This window comes from Podarcis tiliguerta (assembly GCF_965153285.1).
Source record: "Podarcis tiliguerta genome assembly, chromosome: 2".
In the NCBI taxonomy this organism is placed as follows: Eukaryota; Metazoa; Chordata; class Lepidosauria; order Squamata; family Lacertidae; genus Podarcis; species Podarcis tiliguerta.
In genome coordinates this window covers 93,372,976-93,392,060 of record NC_139535.1, presented here as the reverse complement: position 1 = coordinate 93,392,060, position 19,085 = coordinate 93,372,976, and the positions used below count along the sequence as shown (strand labels likewise).

The following is a 19,085-nucleotide window of genomic DNA, read 5'->3' as shown; positions in this document are numbered from 1 at the left end:
TGTTAAGCAATTGCTAAACTAAACTAAACTAAACAAACAAACAAGCAAAAGCCACACAGACAGCAAAGTTCTGATTTAGTTTGCTTTACAAAGCAGCCCTTGAAAACATGACAGAATGTTGAAGGAGAATGAAGTGCTACACAAACTGTAGCACAGACTGCTTTTAAAGAAATAAACCAGAATATACATACAATCTGTGAAAGCTCTTACCTCTCCAACAGCGCAGGGATGGCCATTTGGACATACTAATTTGGGGAAAAAAGAAAGGATTTATTTACTTATTCATTCATTTGTCCTTTACCTGCAGGTCACAGGGAAGTTCACAATATAAACTCACAATATAAAATCACAAAATACATATCAAAATAAAAACAAAAACAACCCAATAACCCTCCCCCCCATTTTTAAAGGGCATCGGATGTCAATCAACCAAAGGCCTGTTTAAAGTGGAAAGTTTTTGGCAGGCTCCTAAAGGTGTATAATGATGGTGCCAGGCAAACCTCCCTGGGGAGATAATTCTACAATCGGGGAGCCACGGCAAAAAAGGCCCATGCTTGTGTTGCCACCCTCTGGACCTCTTATGGAGGCGGCACATGAAGCAGGGCCTCAGTACAATGGTACTATCAATGGAACACAGGAAATTCTAACCTATCGAAAACTCATCCCCTGCCCTATACCTGATGGAGTTAAATATAAAATAACCAAACATATAGAACAGGGATGTCCAACAGGTCGACAGCGATCGACAGGTTGACCCTTGGTTGTTAGAAGTTGATCGCGGGTTCATTTTCGTCCGTGGGTGAAAAGGATCATTCGGCCCCACCCCTCCCTCTTTCCTCTATCTGCAAATGATTTTAAGAGCAGAAGACGGGAGTTTCCGCTGGCGGGATGACTTATTGCTTATTTATTTTTTGTCACTGCCCTCCTTAAAAAAAAGCTCAACAACTTTGAGATCACTGCCAGTTTTAGATCACAGTCTCTTGGGAGTTGGATGTCCCTGATATAGAAGAACAAGCCAGCATGGAATCAAGAGTCAGCATGGCTTCTGCAAGAGCAAGTCCTATGTCACAAACCTATTAATGCTATTTGAGAGTGTGAACAAGCATAGAGAGATTATATGGTTGACACGAGGGACCTGGACTTTCAAAAAGCTTTTGACAAGGTACCTCACAAAAGACTCCTGAGTAAGCTTAGCACTCAAGGAATTAGAGGAAAGCTCCTCTTGTGGATCAGGAATTGGCTACGTAGCCGGAAGCAGAGTAGGAATAAATGGACAGTTCTCTGAATGAAGAGAAGTAGGAGAGTCCTTCAAATATTGGTACTGGAACCTGTGCTTGTTCGTAAGTTAACTAGTTACAGCTGAGCAGTGAGGTTGCTACTTTTGCTACTAAATTGTTCAGGGTTGTTAAAAAGAGATTGCAGAGAGTTCCCCCCCCCAAAAAAAAGAAGTGTGCATGCACATGAAAGCTCATACCAATAACAAACTTAGTTGGTCTCTAAGGTGCTACTGGAAGGAATTTTTTTATTCTCTTCAAGCTAAGTTACTGGGCAGTAAAATGGCAAATGCAATAAAATGTAAACTAGTGCAAACTGATGCATGATGGGGCAAATATGAACAAATTCCTGCTGATTCTGACAACAGAATCTGATTTCAAAACACCTCTGGATGCTTTCAGAAACAAATAGGATATTTCTATCTATCTGCTACTTGTTCCCATGGTACACATCAAAATATCTTGGAATGTTTCAGGTCTGCTTATTTCACTTGCACAAAGTACATTTAAAGGTTTTTTTTTATTACTACACATTTCTGAGAAGTTAACACTACTATCAAGATTCTTTTAAAAAAGTCCACACTGGGTGGTATTCAACAAGCTCATTCTGTCAGCACAATGACTGTGGGCTGTTCTGGGGTTCCCTCAGCCTCCTGAAGCTGTTCTGAAGAGGTCACGGGGGTGCATGGGGAGGAAAGATGGGGAAAAAATCTGCTGCAGAAGTGGAAATCCTTGCACTAAAAGAATGAGTGAATTGGGTACCACCCACTGACACTTAACCATATGTCTTTGTGCCTAAAGGGATAGATACGACACAGTAATTTGACAGGAGAGTAATATATCGAAGCAATCCCCATCATTCCCTGGATTATTTCCACAGTTTTTGGGGGACAAGACACCACTGAGAAAAAATAGCTCTCTAGACTGCTCCCAAGCTTGAGCATGGTACATACGATAAAATCGAAGTCCTGCTGTTCCTTTCCATCCCACAGCCTGAGCCAGTAAGTCTTCTGGCATTGTTGGCAGAAAAGCACCCTGGAAGGGGAGGAGGAGAATATCAAAGTGGAACTAGAATAATATGCAGTGTCCTCCTGCTCATGTATTAAGATCTTCAGTTGAAGTCTTTCACCATGTGCTAAAGTGTGTTATGCTTGCATGCAGGAGAGGACTATTTCTGTGTGATGGCAGACAAACAGGAAATGCAGGTAAAACAGTAATGAGTGCAGGAACTGATGGGAATTGCAAAGGAAAATGGAACATTCACTACTTTACCTGCATGGTATGAGGTGAGAATGCCAGATTCCTTAGAGGTTCAAGGATTCGATTCTGGCCAGACAGCAAGACAGCAGCAGTGTGAATTGCCATTTCAATCACTACCCTCTTGTGGCTGGAATCTTGGGGGCTCAGTGCCAGTGAGGGGGGATGGTTATCCATCAGAGATTCTGCAAATCTCTTCAGCTCTGGAGAAGGAAGAACGTTGGAGCTCTGGATGAACTCCTTGATAACATCACGTTGCTGAAATAAGAAGGAAATTATTTTACAAAAAAGTAAGTTGAGATTTGTCAACTAGACTCACCTCAATGGATTTTCAAATGAAAGTTGGGGGAAACGACAGCCTTTGCTCAGTTCTATAATTGATATCCTAAATCTTCCTCTCTCCTAAGGAAGCAGCACTTGTGCACAAGGCAATATGCAAACTGGCACCAAGACAAAGGCATTTACCTTCTGCTTCGGATGAAGACTTGGCTCCTTGCATCCATACAGAGATGTGAACTCTCTGAAGACAGCCAAGAGAAAATGAACAGCCTGGGAAGACTTGGAGCCATTACTCTCCTGAAATCAGAATGTGGAGAGGAGAAGAGGGCAAGAAAGAGAGATTACCAAGAGTAAAACTTACATCTTTAGCTAGCAGCAGTCATGGATATTACTGTTGGGCATTGCAGAAAACAAAAAAGTAGCAGATCACAAATATTTTTAAAAGTGCACTGGTCCAAATATATCTATAGAATATATATGTGTGCCAAAAAGGAAACAAAAGGCACACCTTTTGTAAAAGGTTTCCTGAAACTTCCAATTTGTCAATAAGGTCCTATCAGCTATAGCAAACATATTTCAGTTTGCCAAATTTCTCCCTGTAGGTAGCCCCACCCCAATATGGAACACAATATATATAAGCACACTATGAAATGGCACTGTGAAGAAAATCAGCCACTAATAATGATTTTATAGTAGAGTCAATGTTTCTAATATGACATGCAGTACACTGAAGCTCAGATCCTATTTGCTAGCCTTAACATTCCAGTCAATGCAATAAAGGTTTGCAATCTGATAAGCCCTGGGAGAGAGCATCAGAATACAGCTTGGGACAATTTAAAGATAAGTACGAAAACCACTTTAATACAGCCCAGATCTAGAAGGAAGGAAGGAATGGAAAATCACCAGAAGCACATGAAATCCTAAATGCTACAAAATCAGAGACAGTCGTCTTTAGGTCAATATGGAAGAGCTGTTTTGGCCAGAATTAAATAGCTGTACCTTCAAGGCTGTTGCAATGCCATCCACCTGGCATTTTATCACTGCTTTTCCCAAAGCATCACGCACCACTTTATAGTTCTTGCCATGTACCAGGAACTGATCAATCTGACTGGAGTGAGATTTCTGAGGCACAGAGCACAAAAAGTCAGTTGTTTAAAGCCTAAACACTGTATAGCATGTGATACAACTGAATATCAGACATGAAAACACTGTTGCTTAAAAAAAATAAAAGAGGGCATGAGGTTGGGGGGTGGAAGAAAGCTGAGAGGAGGGAAAGGGACTCTGCTGTTCTATTATAGCAATGTGTAAAAACCCTGACAAACCATAGATAAGAAATACGCAAACATCAAAGCAAATTGTATGAATATCATATCACTATGATAGGATCCATGGGTCATTCAGTATGAACTCTTTGGTACAAAGCAGGATTCACTATACTTAAAAGCATCTCTGGAAGACGCCCTTGTCATACCTTGATTCCATTTAATCACTACCCTCTCTGGGCAAGTCATCACATTCTCAGCCTAAGCAAAACACATTCATTTTAAAAAATAAATTCCCCTTAACATACACACCATTTGACCATTTCTACTTTATCCAAACTACTGCCCAAGAATTAATAAGATGGTAAGTGCTCAAGAAAGAGCTGTACTACCTGTTGAATTATTTCTGCTGGAAATATCCAGTTAAACTCGGATTCATTAGAAAGTCTCTGTGTGAACTCCATCCCATGTTGTTTAGTAAGTGTGCGGATAAGGTAAACTCGGCACCAGTCATTTTGAATCTGACTGCAGAACTGCTTCACTTTTTGCAGGTAGTGTTGCTTCTCTGTTTCTTGACTACTAGCTAGAGAGAGAAAGGAAAAAGGAAAATGCTTCCAAATTATGTTTCTGTGCACTTTGGCTTCCATCACGGTGCTCCGTTGCGCCAGAAGCAGTTTAGTCATGCTGGCTACATGACCCGGAAAGCTGTCTGCAGACAAACGGTGGCTCCCTTGGCCTGAAAGCGGAGAACGCCGCACCCCATAGTCGTCTTTAACTGGACTCAACCGTCCAGGGGTCCTTTACCTTGACCCAACACTTTCAGAAGCACTGAGAATAACAAATATCATACAAAGCTTTGCATTCAAAAGAGAGCACAAATCTACTGGTAGGCAAAAGACAAAGACTCTCCTCCCTGAAAGAGAGGGGAGTGGTTGTGGACGGGAGCCTGAGCACCGCCCACAGCAGGGGGCTCAGCCCCCTGCCTTTCTGTTCCCTGGCTGGCGCTCCTCCCACCAACCGGCACCCAATCGGGTGCCGCTGGGGGGTGTGGTCAGCCAAGTTCAAACTGCAGCGCCAGCCCTCTCCTCAGCCTCTTTCCACTCCGTCTCGCCGAGAGTCACCCACCCTCCACTCCCTTTAGCTTAGGGTATTGGCCTTGCTATGGACCTTAGGTTGGTCGCCCTGGTTAGTCGGGGGGCCTGGTAGGAGTTTTTCCGCATGGCAGTAGGCCATGAGGTTTTTTCGCCTACCTCGTAGCAATCGTCACAACTTTTGTGGTATTGGTGGGTAGGTTAGGCATTGGATTATTGCGTTATGGTGTGTGGGAAGGCTAGGTGTGGCCATCGGCCTAAGCCTTCAATTTTGGGTATTCCGTTAAAGGAATCTGGGGGTCGTGTATTCCGTCCGATGCCTGCTTGGCGGGAGGCCATGGCACGACCCCTGGTGACGTCAGGGGAGAGCCTATAGTTGTATTATCATCAACAGGCTCCGCCCCCCTGGTGATTCAACCCCTGTGGTGGACATCCAATGCCTAAGCCAATACCTTTTTCACTGCTGTAACCAATAAAGTTGTGGCCTTTTCATGCCCATAAACCATATATCACGTGTCCTTGTGTGTTCATTTCCACGGGGCGGGGGTCGGGTCCTCGAACCACAACTACAGAAGCACAGAACCAGTATTCCCCCCCCCCCCTGTTAAATATGGACACAAAGGATAAACCCATCCTGTAATTCATCTAGTGGCAGGAACTCTTTCATACACCAGTTATTTGGTACATATTTTATTCCAGTTTAACAGAATCCCACTTGCCTGAAGTTCCATGAAGTTCAAAGAGCAGCTGTGCAGCCCTATCCATACACAGGCGGGTGTGGGCCACTCCCTGCAAGTACTCAATGGTGACTTTTTGAGAGGTTTCATGGCTGCTCCTGCTTTGCTTTATGTAGTTTGTTAGGAAGCGTCCATCTTCTCTCAGGCAGTTTGCCTTGCTTTTCTCTGAGGAGGCTCCCAATTTCTCACACATAGAATCCTGAAAAATGAAACATAATGTTTTCCAGTTATTGCTCACCATTGCTCACCATACCAATCTTTGTTAAATCTATTGAACGAAGCATTTCTTATTACTGTGTGCATTGACACTGCTAGAAAATAAAGTGCTCAGGGCTTTTCCACATTTCCCCTTGTCCCATGCCTAGAAAGTACAGGTCCAAACAGTTTTCTGTTTGTCCCATGCTTTGTAGGCACAAATCCAAGAGGTTCTGCCTTTGCCTTGCCATGGAAAACCAGCTCTTTAGCGCTAAATCTGAACAAACAGCAATCTGCAGAAAACTCAGTTGCTGTTGGTTCTGATTCAACGCTAAACTGTGGGTTTTCCCAGGGGAAAGTGACAAATGGAGGTGTGGATAAGCCCTTAGTATTGTAGGGAGAATCTTAAGAGACCCTAGTCATCCACTTGAAGAAGAAGAAGAGTTTGGATTTGATATCCCGCCTTTCACTCCCTTTAAGGAGTCTCAAAGCGGCTAACATTCTCCTTTCCCTTCCTCCCCCACAACAAACACTCTGTGAGGTGAGTGGGGCTGAGAGACTGTGACTGGCCCAAGGTCACCCAGCAGCTGCATGTGGAGGAGCGGAGACGCGAACCCGGTTACCCAGATTATGTGACTACCGCTCTTAACCACTACAGAATTTGCAGAGGCATTTGAAACCTTGGCTGGGTGGACATAATTGTGATTCGAGGACCCGATCCCCGCTTGGGGAGTAAAGACACGTGGACACAGAATGTAAGGTTAATGGGTAAGGTAAAGACCACAACTTAATTGATTACAGAATGTGAGAAGGTATTGGCTTAGGCATTGGACCACGGAACATTAGACTCCACCCACTCATAGAGGGGTGAGCCTGAGGAGGGGTTAACCACCAGTAGGGGAAGCCTGTTGATGCTAATCCAACTATAGGCTCTCTTCCTGATGTCACCGAGGGTCGTGCCATGGCCCCCCGCCACATGGGCATCAGACAGGATCCATGACCGCTGGATTCCTTTAGCGGAATACCCAAAATTGTCGGGGAAGGTGATTGCCACACCTTGCCCCCCGAAACACCAACAACACATTCCAATGCCTAACCGTCAAATACCATGAAAGTTGTGACGGTTGCTACGAGGTAGGCGAAAAAAACCAAGAGGCCGGGCCAATTTAGCCAATTGGAAAAAACTCCTACCAGGCCCCCTGGTTAAACAGGGTGACCAACCAGAGGTCCATAGCAAAGTCTCAGGAACAGCTAATCTAAAGGGAGTGGAGGGTGGGTGACTCAAAGAAAATGTGTGTGCAATGGTGGGGATGGCTGGCGTGGCTGCGTTTGAGCAGCAAGCCACGCCCCCGCCGAGCTTCCCTATTGGGTGCCCAACCGGGGAGGGGCGTGGCACGCCAGCCCTGGAGTTGAAGCAGGAATCGTCTCCCGATCACAACCCCTTCCCTTCCTGGGAGGAGGAAAGGCTTTATTTGACTTTGTCATGTCTATACCGAAGGCTCTAAGGAATGGCTTCACTTTCAGAGGCTTTGCTTTTACCCTTCTTTAACCAGTTTGGTTAATTAGGAAGGGAAGGTTTTCCTAATTGTTCTTTATTCAAGTTTCACTTAAGTGGGGGAAAGGGCCACATGAGCCTTAAGTACTAAGAAGCATGCCACATTTTTCCAAATACTCCTCAAGCAGAACTCACTTAGTCACAATGAGGCACAGCAGCCTGTTCATTCATTTTTCTTACTGTAGCTGCTTCTCATTTTTCCACAGAAGACAATGGACCACTGCAATTTATTAGACCAGATAGCCAAAAAAACCTAGTCTAATCAGTTGCTCTCCTGTAAATGTATACAGGCAGAGCTGGCCTTACAGATACTGCATCTCTGTTTCTGAAAAGCCACACAACCTGAGACTTTGGCAGAGCAAAAAGAAACTGAAAGTATACAAGGAGCACAGCACAGGTCTGGAAGTTCAAAACATCTGGAGGTACCTTGAAAAGGTATGGGGCAAATATACTTACCTCAAGGCAGCTGGCAAACAGCATGTACAGTACTGTCTTGTCTTCTTTGTCTAGGTTGCATATTGATTCTGCTTCTGATAAATATTTTTGAACATGGACTTTCACATCATTGAAACTATAGAAAAAGAGAAACCTCCCCTTATTAATGAACAAGGCACATGCTTCTCTATTCTAAAAATGAAAGGAGACTTCCACTGTCAGAAGTATGCATTCAGATGATGTTGTACAACAGGGCTAAGGGAGAGAGCCTTCAGAGTTTCAGAAAAGCAATAGCTGAACTCATATGAGGACCACTAAGACATCAAGGAAATCAGAGCAGGTATCAGTGGGGTGAACACTGAAGGAGAAGCAAGGTATATTGCCCCCAAATTGCGTGTCCCAGATAAAAGTTCCTTACCTGTATTTTAGAAGCAACTTTAGCACCACAGAACGGATTACAGGAGTTTTATCCACCACGTCGTTAAAGGGGGATAGAGTTTTTGTGTACACACTGTCATTATTTGAATCTAAAGAAATAATGAAACATGGTACAGAGACATGAAGAAGTCAATACGTTCAGGGAAGGGCAAATTGCTGGGAGCACATGAACATACCTTTCAAAAGCGGCTTGTGAACAAAGAGGAGGTTCAGCAGCTCTTGGATCACAGCTTCTTCTGGGGGCTCATTGTCTTTGAAGCACATAGTAGAAACCAGCTCTATGAAAAAACGATTGCAACACTTGCGGAACCGGGTCATTTTTTCAATGGCAACACTGTGGTGGTGGAAGAGAATTGGGGAGAATTACTTATCTAATTGACTGCAGAACTTGCATCACATAGTTTGTGTGCAACGCTAAAAAATGCATGGCCAACAGTGTTATAAGTGGGACCTACAAATAAGGTCCAATTTAGGGGTCAATCCAACTAGCCATGCCTTCTTGCAGGATACACCATTTCATTACACATTGCTATGTTTTGAAGGTTTGCTCCTTAAGGCATTTTTCTAAAGGTTTTATGTACTTTTGCAAAACTTGGGGTACCCCTGAAACTGTAAATTTCACCTTGATGTGTGTGAATTATGCCATTTTAGCTTCCCAAAGATCGTCCCCTCTCCAACAAACATTGATAACAGAGGGAATGATTAAATCCTCAGAAATTAAGGGCCAGAAGCTGAAATTATCACCAGAACTAAGAACTGCTGTGGGATATAAATGCAATCAATCAATCAATCAATCAATCAATAAGGCATTACCGGATCTCCTCAGATACTTTGGGAGAAAAGTCATCTGGTAGTTCAACATTGCAAAATGGACAGCGCATCTCTCCTGGTACCAGCCGTTGTTTTATGCAATGATGACAATACACATGATCACAAGGAAGGTGGACTGGCTCCCTAGGATCTTCCAAACAAATTGGACATGGCCTCAAGCCATAACTGTGAATATAACACAAACATGTATGTGGGTTTAATGTATATTTAATTATAGCTCACTGCCCAGGTCAGCAACAAGGAAACAGGCTTAGGAGCTACATGAAATTCTTTGACTGTTCCATTGCTGTTCTTGAGTCATCATAAGTGCCTATATATTTTGCAGTTACTGGTGTCCTACCCAAGATGCCTGCACACCAAGTGCTCCTTTGACTATGAGTTGGCAGGTCTCAAGGCACACAAGAGGGATGGGTGCTGTTGCTGACATGTCTGAGGCAGTTACAGCAGGGTGGGAAGGAAGGAAGTGAGGAATGGGAGGTCTGCAGGAATGCTACTAGGCAGAACCGGCTTACTGGGCAAAATAGCAAGATGTGTGTATGGTGTGTGTGTGTGATGTTAGTAGCCAAGGGGAAGAAAGAGCCAAAAGGGTGGGTTGGTCCATGCAGTCTATACAGCATGTTCCAAAACATACAAACAATCAAAGGGTTGTACACTTAAATATAAAATGTATGGTGTTCCATCTGTCTAAAGCTCCTCCCAGCAGCAGAGCTTCAAGCTCTGGCAGGGGGTGGGTGGAGAGAAGGCGGGGGCATGGCTGGCACGCGTCCCAGGGGGGTGGCTTGTGTCCCAGGGGCATGATGCGCCACCTGTGGGGGAGTGGCGCCCAGCGCAGGGGGGAGGAGCAGCCGCGATGGCACACCACCGGGATCGTGCCGCTGGGGGCGGTGCGCTCCCCCCGCACCCCTGTTCCTCCGCCAGTGGCTCCTCCTGCAGTCCCTGCCCTGTTGGCATCCATCCATGGCATCCATGTGTGGGCACCGAAGCTGGGGGTGGGAGCAAAAGGCAAATGCCTCACAACATACCCAACACCTGTCTGTTGCTGTGGCTGAGCGATTAAGAAACTACTCCTGCTCTTTTACCTCTGTCATGACTGGTTTTTTTGCTAAGAATGCAAAAGGTGCGTGGGGTCATATTACCCCTTCTCCCATGTACTCTGCCCTGTTTGGTGAGCCACTCCCTCACAGCAGGTCTGTAAGCCCTGCACAGGGAGCTATGTGAGTACTGTGTTAAGAGGACTCTCATTTCTTCCCTTTGTGCACTATGTTCCAAGAGTGCACGTGAGCATGAAGGGACTTGAACCACTGCTTGCAGGGATGCCTGAGAATTTGCACTAGTGAGGTCATCTGGGCTTGGTAGTGGCATTTCTCTCCCCTTCCTAATCATAATGAGTGCAGGATTACATAGCCTGCCACCAGTTCCAGGATCCAAGGGGAACCGAAAAGGCACTCTCATAAAATGGAATGGGCTCATCCCAAAGGCATTACCTGCAAAACACTGAACTGGCATCCTCCTTGCACTGACATAGGATATCCATGACTGCACAGAATGTGTTATGGGTTTTAATGTCTGAACCCCCTTGAAAACACTAAAAAGAACAAAAGCAATAGTATCACATTCCATAAGTGAAGTTTAAAAGTATAGGAACATACAGATAAAACTAAACACAGTACAATAACACTGCTCTGTTATGGTCTTTGTGTCGAATGCTTTTAATACTGGTTTCGATACAACAATTCTCATGTTTTATGTTATTTGCCTTGTGAATTTTCGATGATGTTGATGCTCTGTGTTAAAAAAATAAAATAAAAAGGATGTTGCTTACTTCCTTAGTACAATAAATAGATGCTTTGCACCAAGTGAGAATAGAATTCTTACTTCTCCAAGGCGTGAGGTGAACTTTTTTACCAGGTTCTTCACCTCTGGAATCTGCATTTCTACTCCAAGGAGAACATGTTCCACAAAGAGGGACAGTGAGAAAATCCTATTCCATTGGCTCCTGTGTTGAGGAGGAAATCCAGAATTAGACAACCTGCCCAGCTCTTCAAAAGAATGTTTGCGCAAAAACAGCAACTTGAGAAAATGTGTCACCATTTTTGAGGAAGATGGGGCCTGGATAGAAATTGCAGGTGGATGAGGTGGAATTACAGTTCACCTACAATTCAACAGGAAATAAATTCTGCTACTGAAACAGGCGGAATCTACAGGTTGTGAGTGAGATTTATTGAGTAGAGAGGCAGGCCAATGTAATAATCATTTAGTATATCAGGAAAGGCTTTCTGGTAAAGTAGTCATAAAAACCAAATGAGGCACAGGAAATCAAAACATAAACTTGAATATTAATCAAGGTTGCTGGCAATCTCACATAGTTCTACCCATTAGAACTCCTTAAATAAGATCTTGTATCAAGAGTTTATAAGTAAAGAAAGCAAAAGGCTTTGGCCAGTCATCTCCCAAATTGTTGGTTTAATACTGGGGATTAATGGTCTATACAGTGGTACCTCGGTTTTCGAACAGCTTAGTTCTTGAACTACTTGGAACCTGAATACTTCAAACCTGGAAATGAATTTTCCAGTTTCTGAACTTTTTTTTTTTAAAGATGAACATGCTCCGTTCTTAATATAACTGTTGGAAAAACGCCCCTGGGAAGGGGCTTCTCTCCGGTGGTCACTCTCTGGCTGGAAACTGCCCTCAGTCCAGAGAGACCAGTAATAATCGACCCCTCCATCCTGAGAGCACACTCATCTTCTGGTATCCCATCACAGAAGAAAGAGACAGTCAGTAGTCTACTCACTACATTATTTACAGACTGTACACGCAGCACTTACAGGCATGTCTGCTCTCCTGAGCAGCAAACACAGAAGTCTACAACTCGACTCACTCTTCAACTCAGAAGCGAAAGTAACTCTCCGGTTACATGAGAACTAGCAGAGACTTCCTGTCTCACGCTCAGAGACATCACATGATGTCAACAATGTAGCTGCTCTTCGCAGCTGGTGAGATATAAAAATCCCAACAACAACAACAACAACAATAATAATAATTTATTATTTATACCCCGCCCATCTGGCTGGGTTTCCCCAGCCACTCTGGGAGGCTTCCAAAAGAATATTAAAATACTGTGATACATCAAACATTAAAAGCTTCCCTAAAAAGGGCTGCCTTCGGATGTCTTCTAAAAGTCTGGTAGTTGTTGTTCTCTTTGACATCTGGTGGGAGGGCGTTCCACAGGGAGGGCGCCACTACCGAGAAGGCCCTCTGCCTGGTTCCCTGTAACTTGGCTTCTCGCAGTGAGGGAACCGCCAGAAGGCCCTCGGTGCTGGACCTCAGTGTCCGGGTAGAACGATGGGGGTGGAGACGCTCCTTCAGGTATACTGGACCGAGGCCGTTTAGAGCTTTAAAGGTCAGCACCAACACTTTGAATTTTGCTCGGAAACGTACTGGAAGCCAATGTAGGTCTTTCAAGACCAGTGTTATATGGTCTTGGCGGCCGCTCCCAGTCACCAGTCTGGCTGCTGCATTCTGGATGAGTTGTAGTTTCCAGGTCACCTTCAAAGGTAGCCCCACGTAGAGCGCATTGCAGTAGTCCAAGCGGGAGATAACCAGAGCATGCACCACTCTGGCGAGGCAGTCCGCAGGCAGATAGGGTCTCAGCCTGCGTATCAGATGGAGCTGGTACACAGCTGCCCTGGACACGGAATTGACCTGTGCCTCCACGGACAGCTGTGAGTCCAAAATGACTCCCAGGCTACGCACCTGGTCCTTCAGGGGCACAGTTACCCCATTCAGGACCAGGGAATCCTCCACACCTGCCCGCCTCCTGTCCCCCAGAAACAGTACTTCTGTCTTGTCAGGATTCAATCTCAATCTGTTAGCCGCCATCCATCCTCCAACCGCCTCCAGACACTCACACAGGACCGTCACCGCCTTCACTGGTTCTGATTTGAAAGAGAGGTAGAGCTGGGTATCATCCGCATACTGATGATCACCCCGCCCAAACCCCCTGATGATCTCTCCCAGCATGTAGATGTTGAAAAGCATGGAGGAGAGGACAGAACCCTGAGGCACCCCACAAGTGAGGGCCCAAGGGTCTGAACACTCATGTTCCACCACCACTTTCTGAACATGGCCCAGGAGGAAGGAGCGGAACCACTGTATGACAGTGCCCCCAGCTCCCAGCCTCTCAAGACGGTCCAGAAGGATGTTATGGTCGATGGTATCAAACGCTGCTGAGAGATCCAGCAGAACTAGGAAACAGCTCTCACCTTTGTCCCTAGCCCGCCGGAGATCATCAACCAGTGCGACCAAGGCAGTTTCAGTTCCGTGATGAGGCCTGAATCCCGCCTGGAAGGGATCCAAATGGTCTCCTTCTTCCAGGCGTGCCTGGAGTTGTTCAGCAACCACCCACTCAATCACCTTGCCCAAGAATGGAAGATTTGAGACTGGGCGATAGTTGGCCATCGTGGCCGCATCTAAAGATGGTTTTTTAAGAAGCAGTTTAATAACCCGCCCCGGCCCTGCTCCCATGGTGGCGTCTACCTCTTCCCGAATCTGAGCGACTTTATCTGCAAAAAACTTTGCAAAATCATTGCAGGAGATCATGTGGCCCGTACTGGGCCCCGATGTAGTAGGTGGTTCCGCTAAATTGCAGACCACCTGAAAAAGTCTCCTGCTGCTGTTTTCTGCAGATGCAATAGAGGCGGTGAAGAAAGTCTTCTTCGCCGTCGCTACCACCACTTGGTAGGCTCGACACTGAGCTGTAACCCGTGTCTGGTCAGCTTCAGAATGGGTCATCTGCCACCGGCGCTCTAGCCGTCTCAACGATTGTTTCATTGCCCTCAGATCTGTGGAAAACCACGGGGCTGTCCGGGCTCCATGCAATCGGAGCCAAACAGTCAATAGCCCTGGTTAACTCCACATTCCAGCGGGCCACCAGGGAATCAGCTGAAAGGCCATCAACATGGGAGAAAGCATCCCCTACCACTCTCTGGAAACCATTTGGATCCATTAAGTGGCGGGGGCGGACCATCCGAATCGGTCCCACCTCCCTGCAGAGGGGAAGGGTCGCGGAGAAGTCAAGTTGCACCAGGAAGTGGTCTGACCATGGCACTTCTTTCGTTTCGCTTTTACTTAGTGTCAGATCACCAACATCCATAGAGGTAAACACCAGGTCCAAGGCATGTCCACAGCTATGGGTTGGGCCAAACGTATTCAGGGACAGCCCCATGGAGGCCATGCTTTCCACGAAGTCCCGAGCGGCCCCTTGTAAGGTCGTGTTTTGAGTGCCACACTTCCGTTTTCCGGCAAGTGAGCAGGCGGCAGCCGCCGCCACAACAACCACCCACTCCTCCAGCAGTCCCGGGGCTGAGTGAGGGAAGGCTGGGCCGGGTGGCAAGTGAGCAGGTAAGGGATGTCGCCGCAACTGCCACCACCCAGCCTGCTCTTGCTTGCAGCAAGTAGGAGCGGGAGCAGGGCTGCTCCGATAGGCAGCGCGAAGCCTCCCTTCCCAGCTGAGAGATCCCCCCCGCTCCCGCTTGCATACAAGTAGGAGTGGGATCAGGCAGCTCAGCTGGGGAGCGCCTGGCTGCCTTCAGGTGATGCAGGGGCTGTCAGATGCAGCTTCCAGGCTGCCTCCACTTTCCCTGACCCCAGCAACTATTCAGCCCCGCTGCCTTCACGTGGTGCAGGGGCTCTGATGCTTAGGTGGGGGCTCATTTAAGCTTCTCCCTTGAGAAGTTGAGCCATGAACCCCTCAATGGAAAGTGTGAGCAGCCCTGATCATAGCTGTCAGCTTACAGATTTGAAAATAAGGGACCTGCAGCCTCACCTGTTCCAGGCACTCCAGTCTTCCTGTCCTCCTGCAGTCTGGTCAAATTCATGCTGGTAGCTTCTAGAACACTGTCCAACCAACTTTGTAACCAGAGGTTCAACTGAATAGAATCTGAATCACATGCACCACAAGGCCTATGCAGCCTCAACTTAAGATGGCTCCCCAGCCTGGCTTTGCACTGCAAAGTTTGCAGCAGCACGTGCAACAAAATGGCGTCCAGCATTCAAACCCCCCCTCAGCTTGCATTAACTAGCCACACACACACAGCCTCCCCCCCCCCCACCGAGATCTCCTTTCCTTTTCCCCCACCATGTGCCCCCGCTCCAGACAGACCTTTTCACCGGCAAGGGTGAGTGGGCCATCAATGACGTATCCATCCGATTCCAATCCGAGCACTCAGCACAGGTATGTTCAACTTCTGAGCCCCTCTGAGCCAAAGGCAGAAAGCCCAGCCAGCAGCCAAACGAAGCCTCAAGGAAAACCACCGTCACCTCTCCACTGGGAAGCGCTGAACAAAGGTGAGTCCCCAGGGAACGCAGCCGATTTGATCAGCACAAGGCATGCAAGGTCCACCCCCCAGTCGTTCTTAGACTTCTTATTGGGTGAGCAACACAGCCAAGCATAACAGTTGGAGCCTCCCTGGCTGGCAGGGAGGGAGGGAGGGAGGGAGGGAGGGAGAGGAGCTGCTTCCTTTTAAATTTAAGGGACATCATTTAAGGGACATTTAAGGGACATCCATCAATAAGGGACAGCAGCGGGACCCTTCAAATAAGGGACAGTTGACAGCTATGGCCCCGATCCAGCTCCTGCTCCTGTGCAAGCAGCAACTGGTTGGGGGCCCCTGCACTACTTGCAGGCAGCCAGGCTGAATAGTTGCTGTGGTCAGGGAAGGTGGAGGCAGCACGGAAGCTGCATCTGAGAGCCCCTGCACCACCTGAAGGCAGCCAGGTGCTCCCCAGCAAACCAACCAGAAATGAATCAAAATCACAAGAAAACATAAAACACTGACCCTGACCCTAATTCTAATCCTTACCCTAACCCTAACCCAGAAATGGTCTTGTTAGATAGTAAAATTCATGTTAAATTGCTGTTTTAGGGGTTGTTTTTAAAAGTCTGGAACGGATTAATCAGTTTTGCATTACTTTCCATGGGAAAGCGTGCCTTGGTTTTGGAATGCTTAGGTTTTGGAACAGACTTCCAGAACAGATTAAGTTTGAGAACCAAGGTACCACTGTACTTGGCTTAAGAGAAAACAAAGATCTCTTTCCAGTCACCTGTAACATATCTAGCATCTCATGTTTAGCTAAGAAAACCAGAGCAGAAAGATGACACAGAATGTTGAATAAAATATTTCTCTGCATGTCCTGTCCTCTAACATTCCCAAACATCTTCCTGCCTCAGAAATCCATGTCAACTTAATTTAAGGTCCTCTAGTAAAATCCAAATAAACTCCTTGTTTTGCGCGGAGTTTATTTATTATTATTTATTTATTAACTTTTTATGCTGCCCTTCATCTGAAGATCTCAGGGTGGTTCACAGCATAAAAATACAGGATAAAAACATGAAATACATAGTAAAAACAAGAACATTCACATGTTGCTCATTCCAAGCAAGAAGATTGTGTTTGCAAGTACAGTCATACCTCGGGTTAAATATGCTTCAGGTTGAACGCTTTCGGGTCACGCTCCGCGGCAACCCAGAAGTAACAGAACGCATTACTTCCAGGTTTCGCCGCTTGCGTATGCACAGACGGTCAAAATGACGTCACGTGCATGCGCCGAATTGCAACCCGCGCAGGTGCGGGTTACGTTCACTTCAGGATGCAAACAGGGATCCAGAACGGATCCCATTCGGATCCAGAGGTACCACTGTGTACACAACTACAGGGGATGGGATGGCTGAGTCTGTTTGCCTCAACACAGATGCCAGCCTGTCTTTGGTGATGGCACCTGAGTCCAACTCTCCAGTGCTTCCTCTACCTCCAGTTTGGTCCATGTGACCTACCTGAGTTCCTGGAGCAGCTGGTCACATCGGCTCCCATTGCTTTGAATGTAGTTTGCTGTACACACAAGTTCAATTGGCATTTGAAGCTTCTTCACCTGCTGCAGCCACGTTTGAGATCTGCAGTTCAACAGTTTTTCTTCCAACATCTCAGTGCAAGCAATTGCAGCAAGCACATCCAGAACCTAAGCAATCAGGCATGAACAGGGCTTTAATACAGACATGGACAATAAATAATAGTAACATTTATTTCATTTAAAAAAATTGGGTGTGAAAAATCAAGTTATGACTCTTCTCCTTTCATTAAGCAGAATAAATAATTCAACTGCCAGTCTGGAAAATGTGAGAACCTGCTCTCAAGCCGAAGTATGACTATCCACATTCCTAACTCGATAAGCAGATCATGACTCTTCTGTATTAGCCATAGCTGACTTCCCTTCTGATTATATCAATAGAAAAGGTGAAAAACATTTCCACTTTGTTTTCTGTTATGGGGCGTGGTTTGTTTGTTTTTGGTTTTTGGCAAAACGGAACAGACACATTCCTTTAGTATTTTTTTTTAAGATGTGCATTTTATTCCTCACTTGCTAAATTTACATAAAATTTTTTAAAACCTTGTTTAGTAAGGAATTTTCATTGGAATCCTACTTCATTTGTAAGCTTTACTTATCATAGATCAATCTAATTCCTGCACTTGTAAGGAGACTGTGGTTTGTGCTGATTGTATATATTTACACAAGAGACTAATTATCAGAGCATCAAAGAACAAATAAGACACATAAATGTTAAAGCCTTGTGTGACTTTTAGCAATCGCTTTTAAAAGATATTATCCTTTTCCCTAACATTTTAAAAACACACTTTTTCTAGTAGAACTAAAATATTACCACCCACCCAATATGATTCCTACCATTTGACGATGTAAGAAGCTGTCTCCTTTCTCAACATATTCAGTGAGAGCATTGGACACATCAGGGTACACAGTGAGAATCCTGGAAAGGTTTTGCAGACGACTCGAAAAATGACGATAACAAAGATGGATAAAGGGGAGGGGCAGAACCCTCTCTTCTGCATTGGAAGAAGCTGCCTTCATTTCCTCCATACATGATAAGAGAGCTGTCTGCAGCAACTAGAAATTGAAAAACAATGTCACTGGAAGCAAATCTTGTGCGGTAACATCTACAGATTCTTATGTGGGTGAGACTTTTATCTTTAGAATTATAACACATTTAGGAAAACTGTTTCAATCACAAATGTTTGTATTACTGGGGTAAAATGTATCTCACTCCACAGGTACCTGCACGACTTTTTCTTACTTTTGTTTACAGTAGTTGGGTGTGTACACTTTGGAGCTAGTTTACCTGAAAACGCATTTCAAAGTTTAATTTTTGGTGAACTCATCTGAACACGTGAGAGCCAGTGTGGTGTAGTGGTTAAGAGCGGTAGTCACGTAATCTGGGTAACTGGGTTCGCGTCTCCGCTCCTCCACATGCAGCTGCTGGGTGACCTTGGGCCAGTTACACTTCTCTCAGCCCCACTCACCTCACAGAGTGTTTGTTGTGGGGGAGGAAGGGAAAGGAGAATGTTAGCCGCTTTGAGACTCCTTAAAGGGAGTGAAAGGTGGGATATCAAATCCAAACTCCTCCTCCTCCTCCTCCAAACACAGAAGACAGACATTAAACCTGTTTAGATGCAAATGCCTTGCTTAGGCTGCTGTCATTCCAAGAACCACCTGACTGGGGAAACAACTTGTCAGAAACTTCTACTGTAGGGAATTTTCCAGTAGATTGAAGGTAGAGTCAAAATAAAGTAGGAGGGGATATTTTGTGCATTGATCTACCGTATTTTTCGCCCTATAAGACGCACTTTTTCCCCTCCAAAAATGAAGGGGAAATGTGTGTGCGT

General features: G+C 45.7%; 1 protein-coding gene across 1 annotated transcript in view; it reads right to left on the bottom strand.

Moving 5' to 3' along the window:
* LOC310671367 (E3 ubiquitin-protein ligase RNF213-like) overlaps window positions 1–19,085 on the bottom strand; it is a 92,507-nt gene that overhangs the window by 13,232 nt on the left and 60,190 nt on the right. The window contains exons 38-52 of the mRNA XM_083427157.1: window positions 18,091–18,309; window positions 17,186–17,367; window positions 11,230–11,350; window positions 10,839–10,939; window positions 9,337–9,519; window positions 8,700–8,857; window positions 8,504–8,612; window positions 8,107–8,221; window positions 5,879–6,099; window positions 4,465–4,651; window positions 3,810–3,932; window positions 2,997–3,107; window positions 2,547–2,789; window positions 2,228–2,309; window positions 211–245 (exon numbers count right to left, since the gene is read on the bottom strand). Coding sequence (XP_083283283.1) covers window positions 211–245; window positions 2,228–2,309; window positions 2,547–2,789; window positions 2,997–3,107; window positions 3,810–3,932; window positions 4,465–4,651; window positions 5,879–6,099; window positions 8,107–8,221; window positions 8,504–8,612; window positions 8,700–8,857; window positions 9,337–9,519; window positions 10,839–10,939; window positions 11,230–11,350; window positions 17,186–17,367; window positions 18,091–18,309 — 2,190 coding nt within the window. The remainder of the gene's footprint in view (window positions 1–210; window positions 246–2,227; window positions 2,310–2,546; window positions 2,790–2,996; window positions 3,108–3,809; window positions 3,933–4,464; window positions 4,652–5,878; window positions 6,100–8,106; window positions 8,222–8,503; window positions 8,613–8,699; window positions 8,858–9,336; window positions 9,520–10,838; window positions 10,940–11,229; window positions 11,351–17,185; window positions 17,368–18,090; window positions 18,310–19,085) is intronic.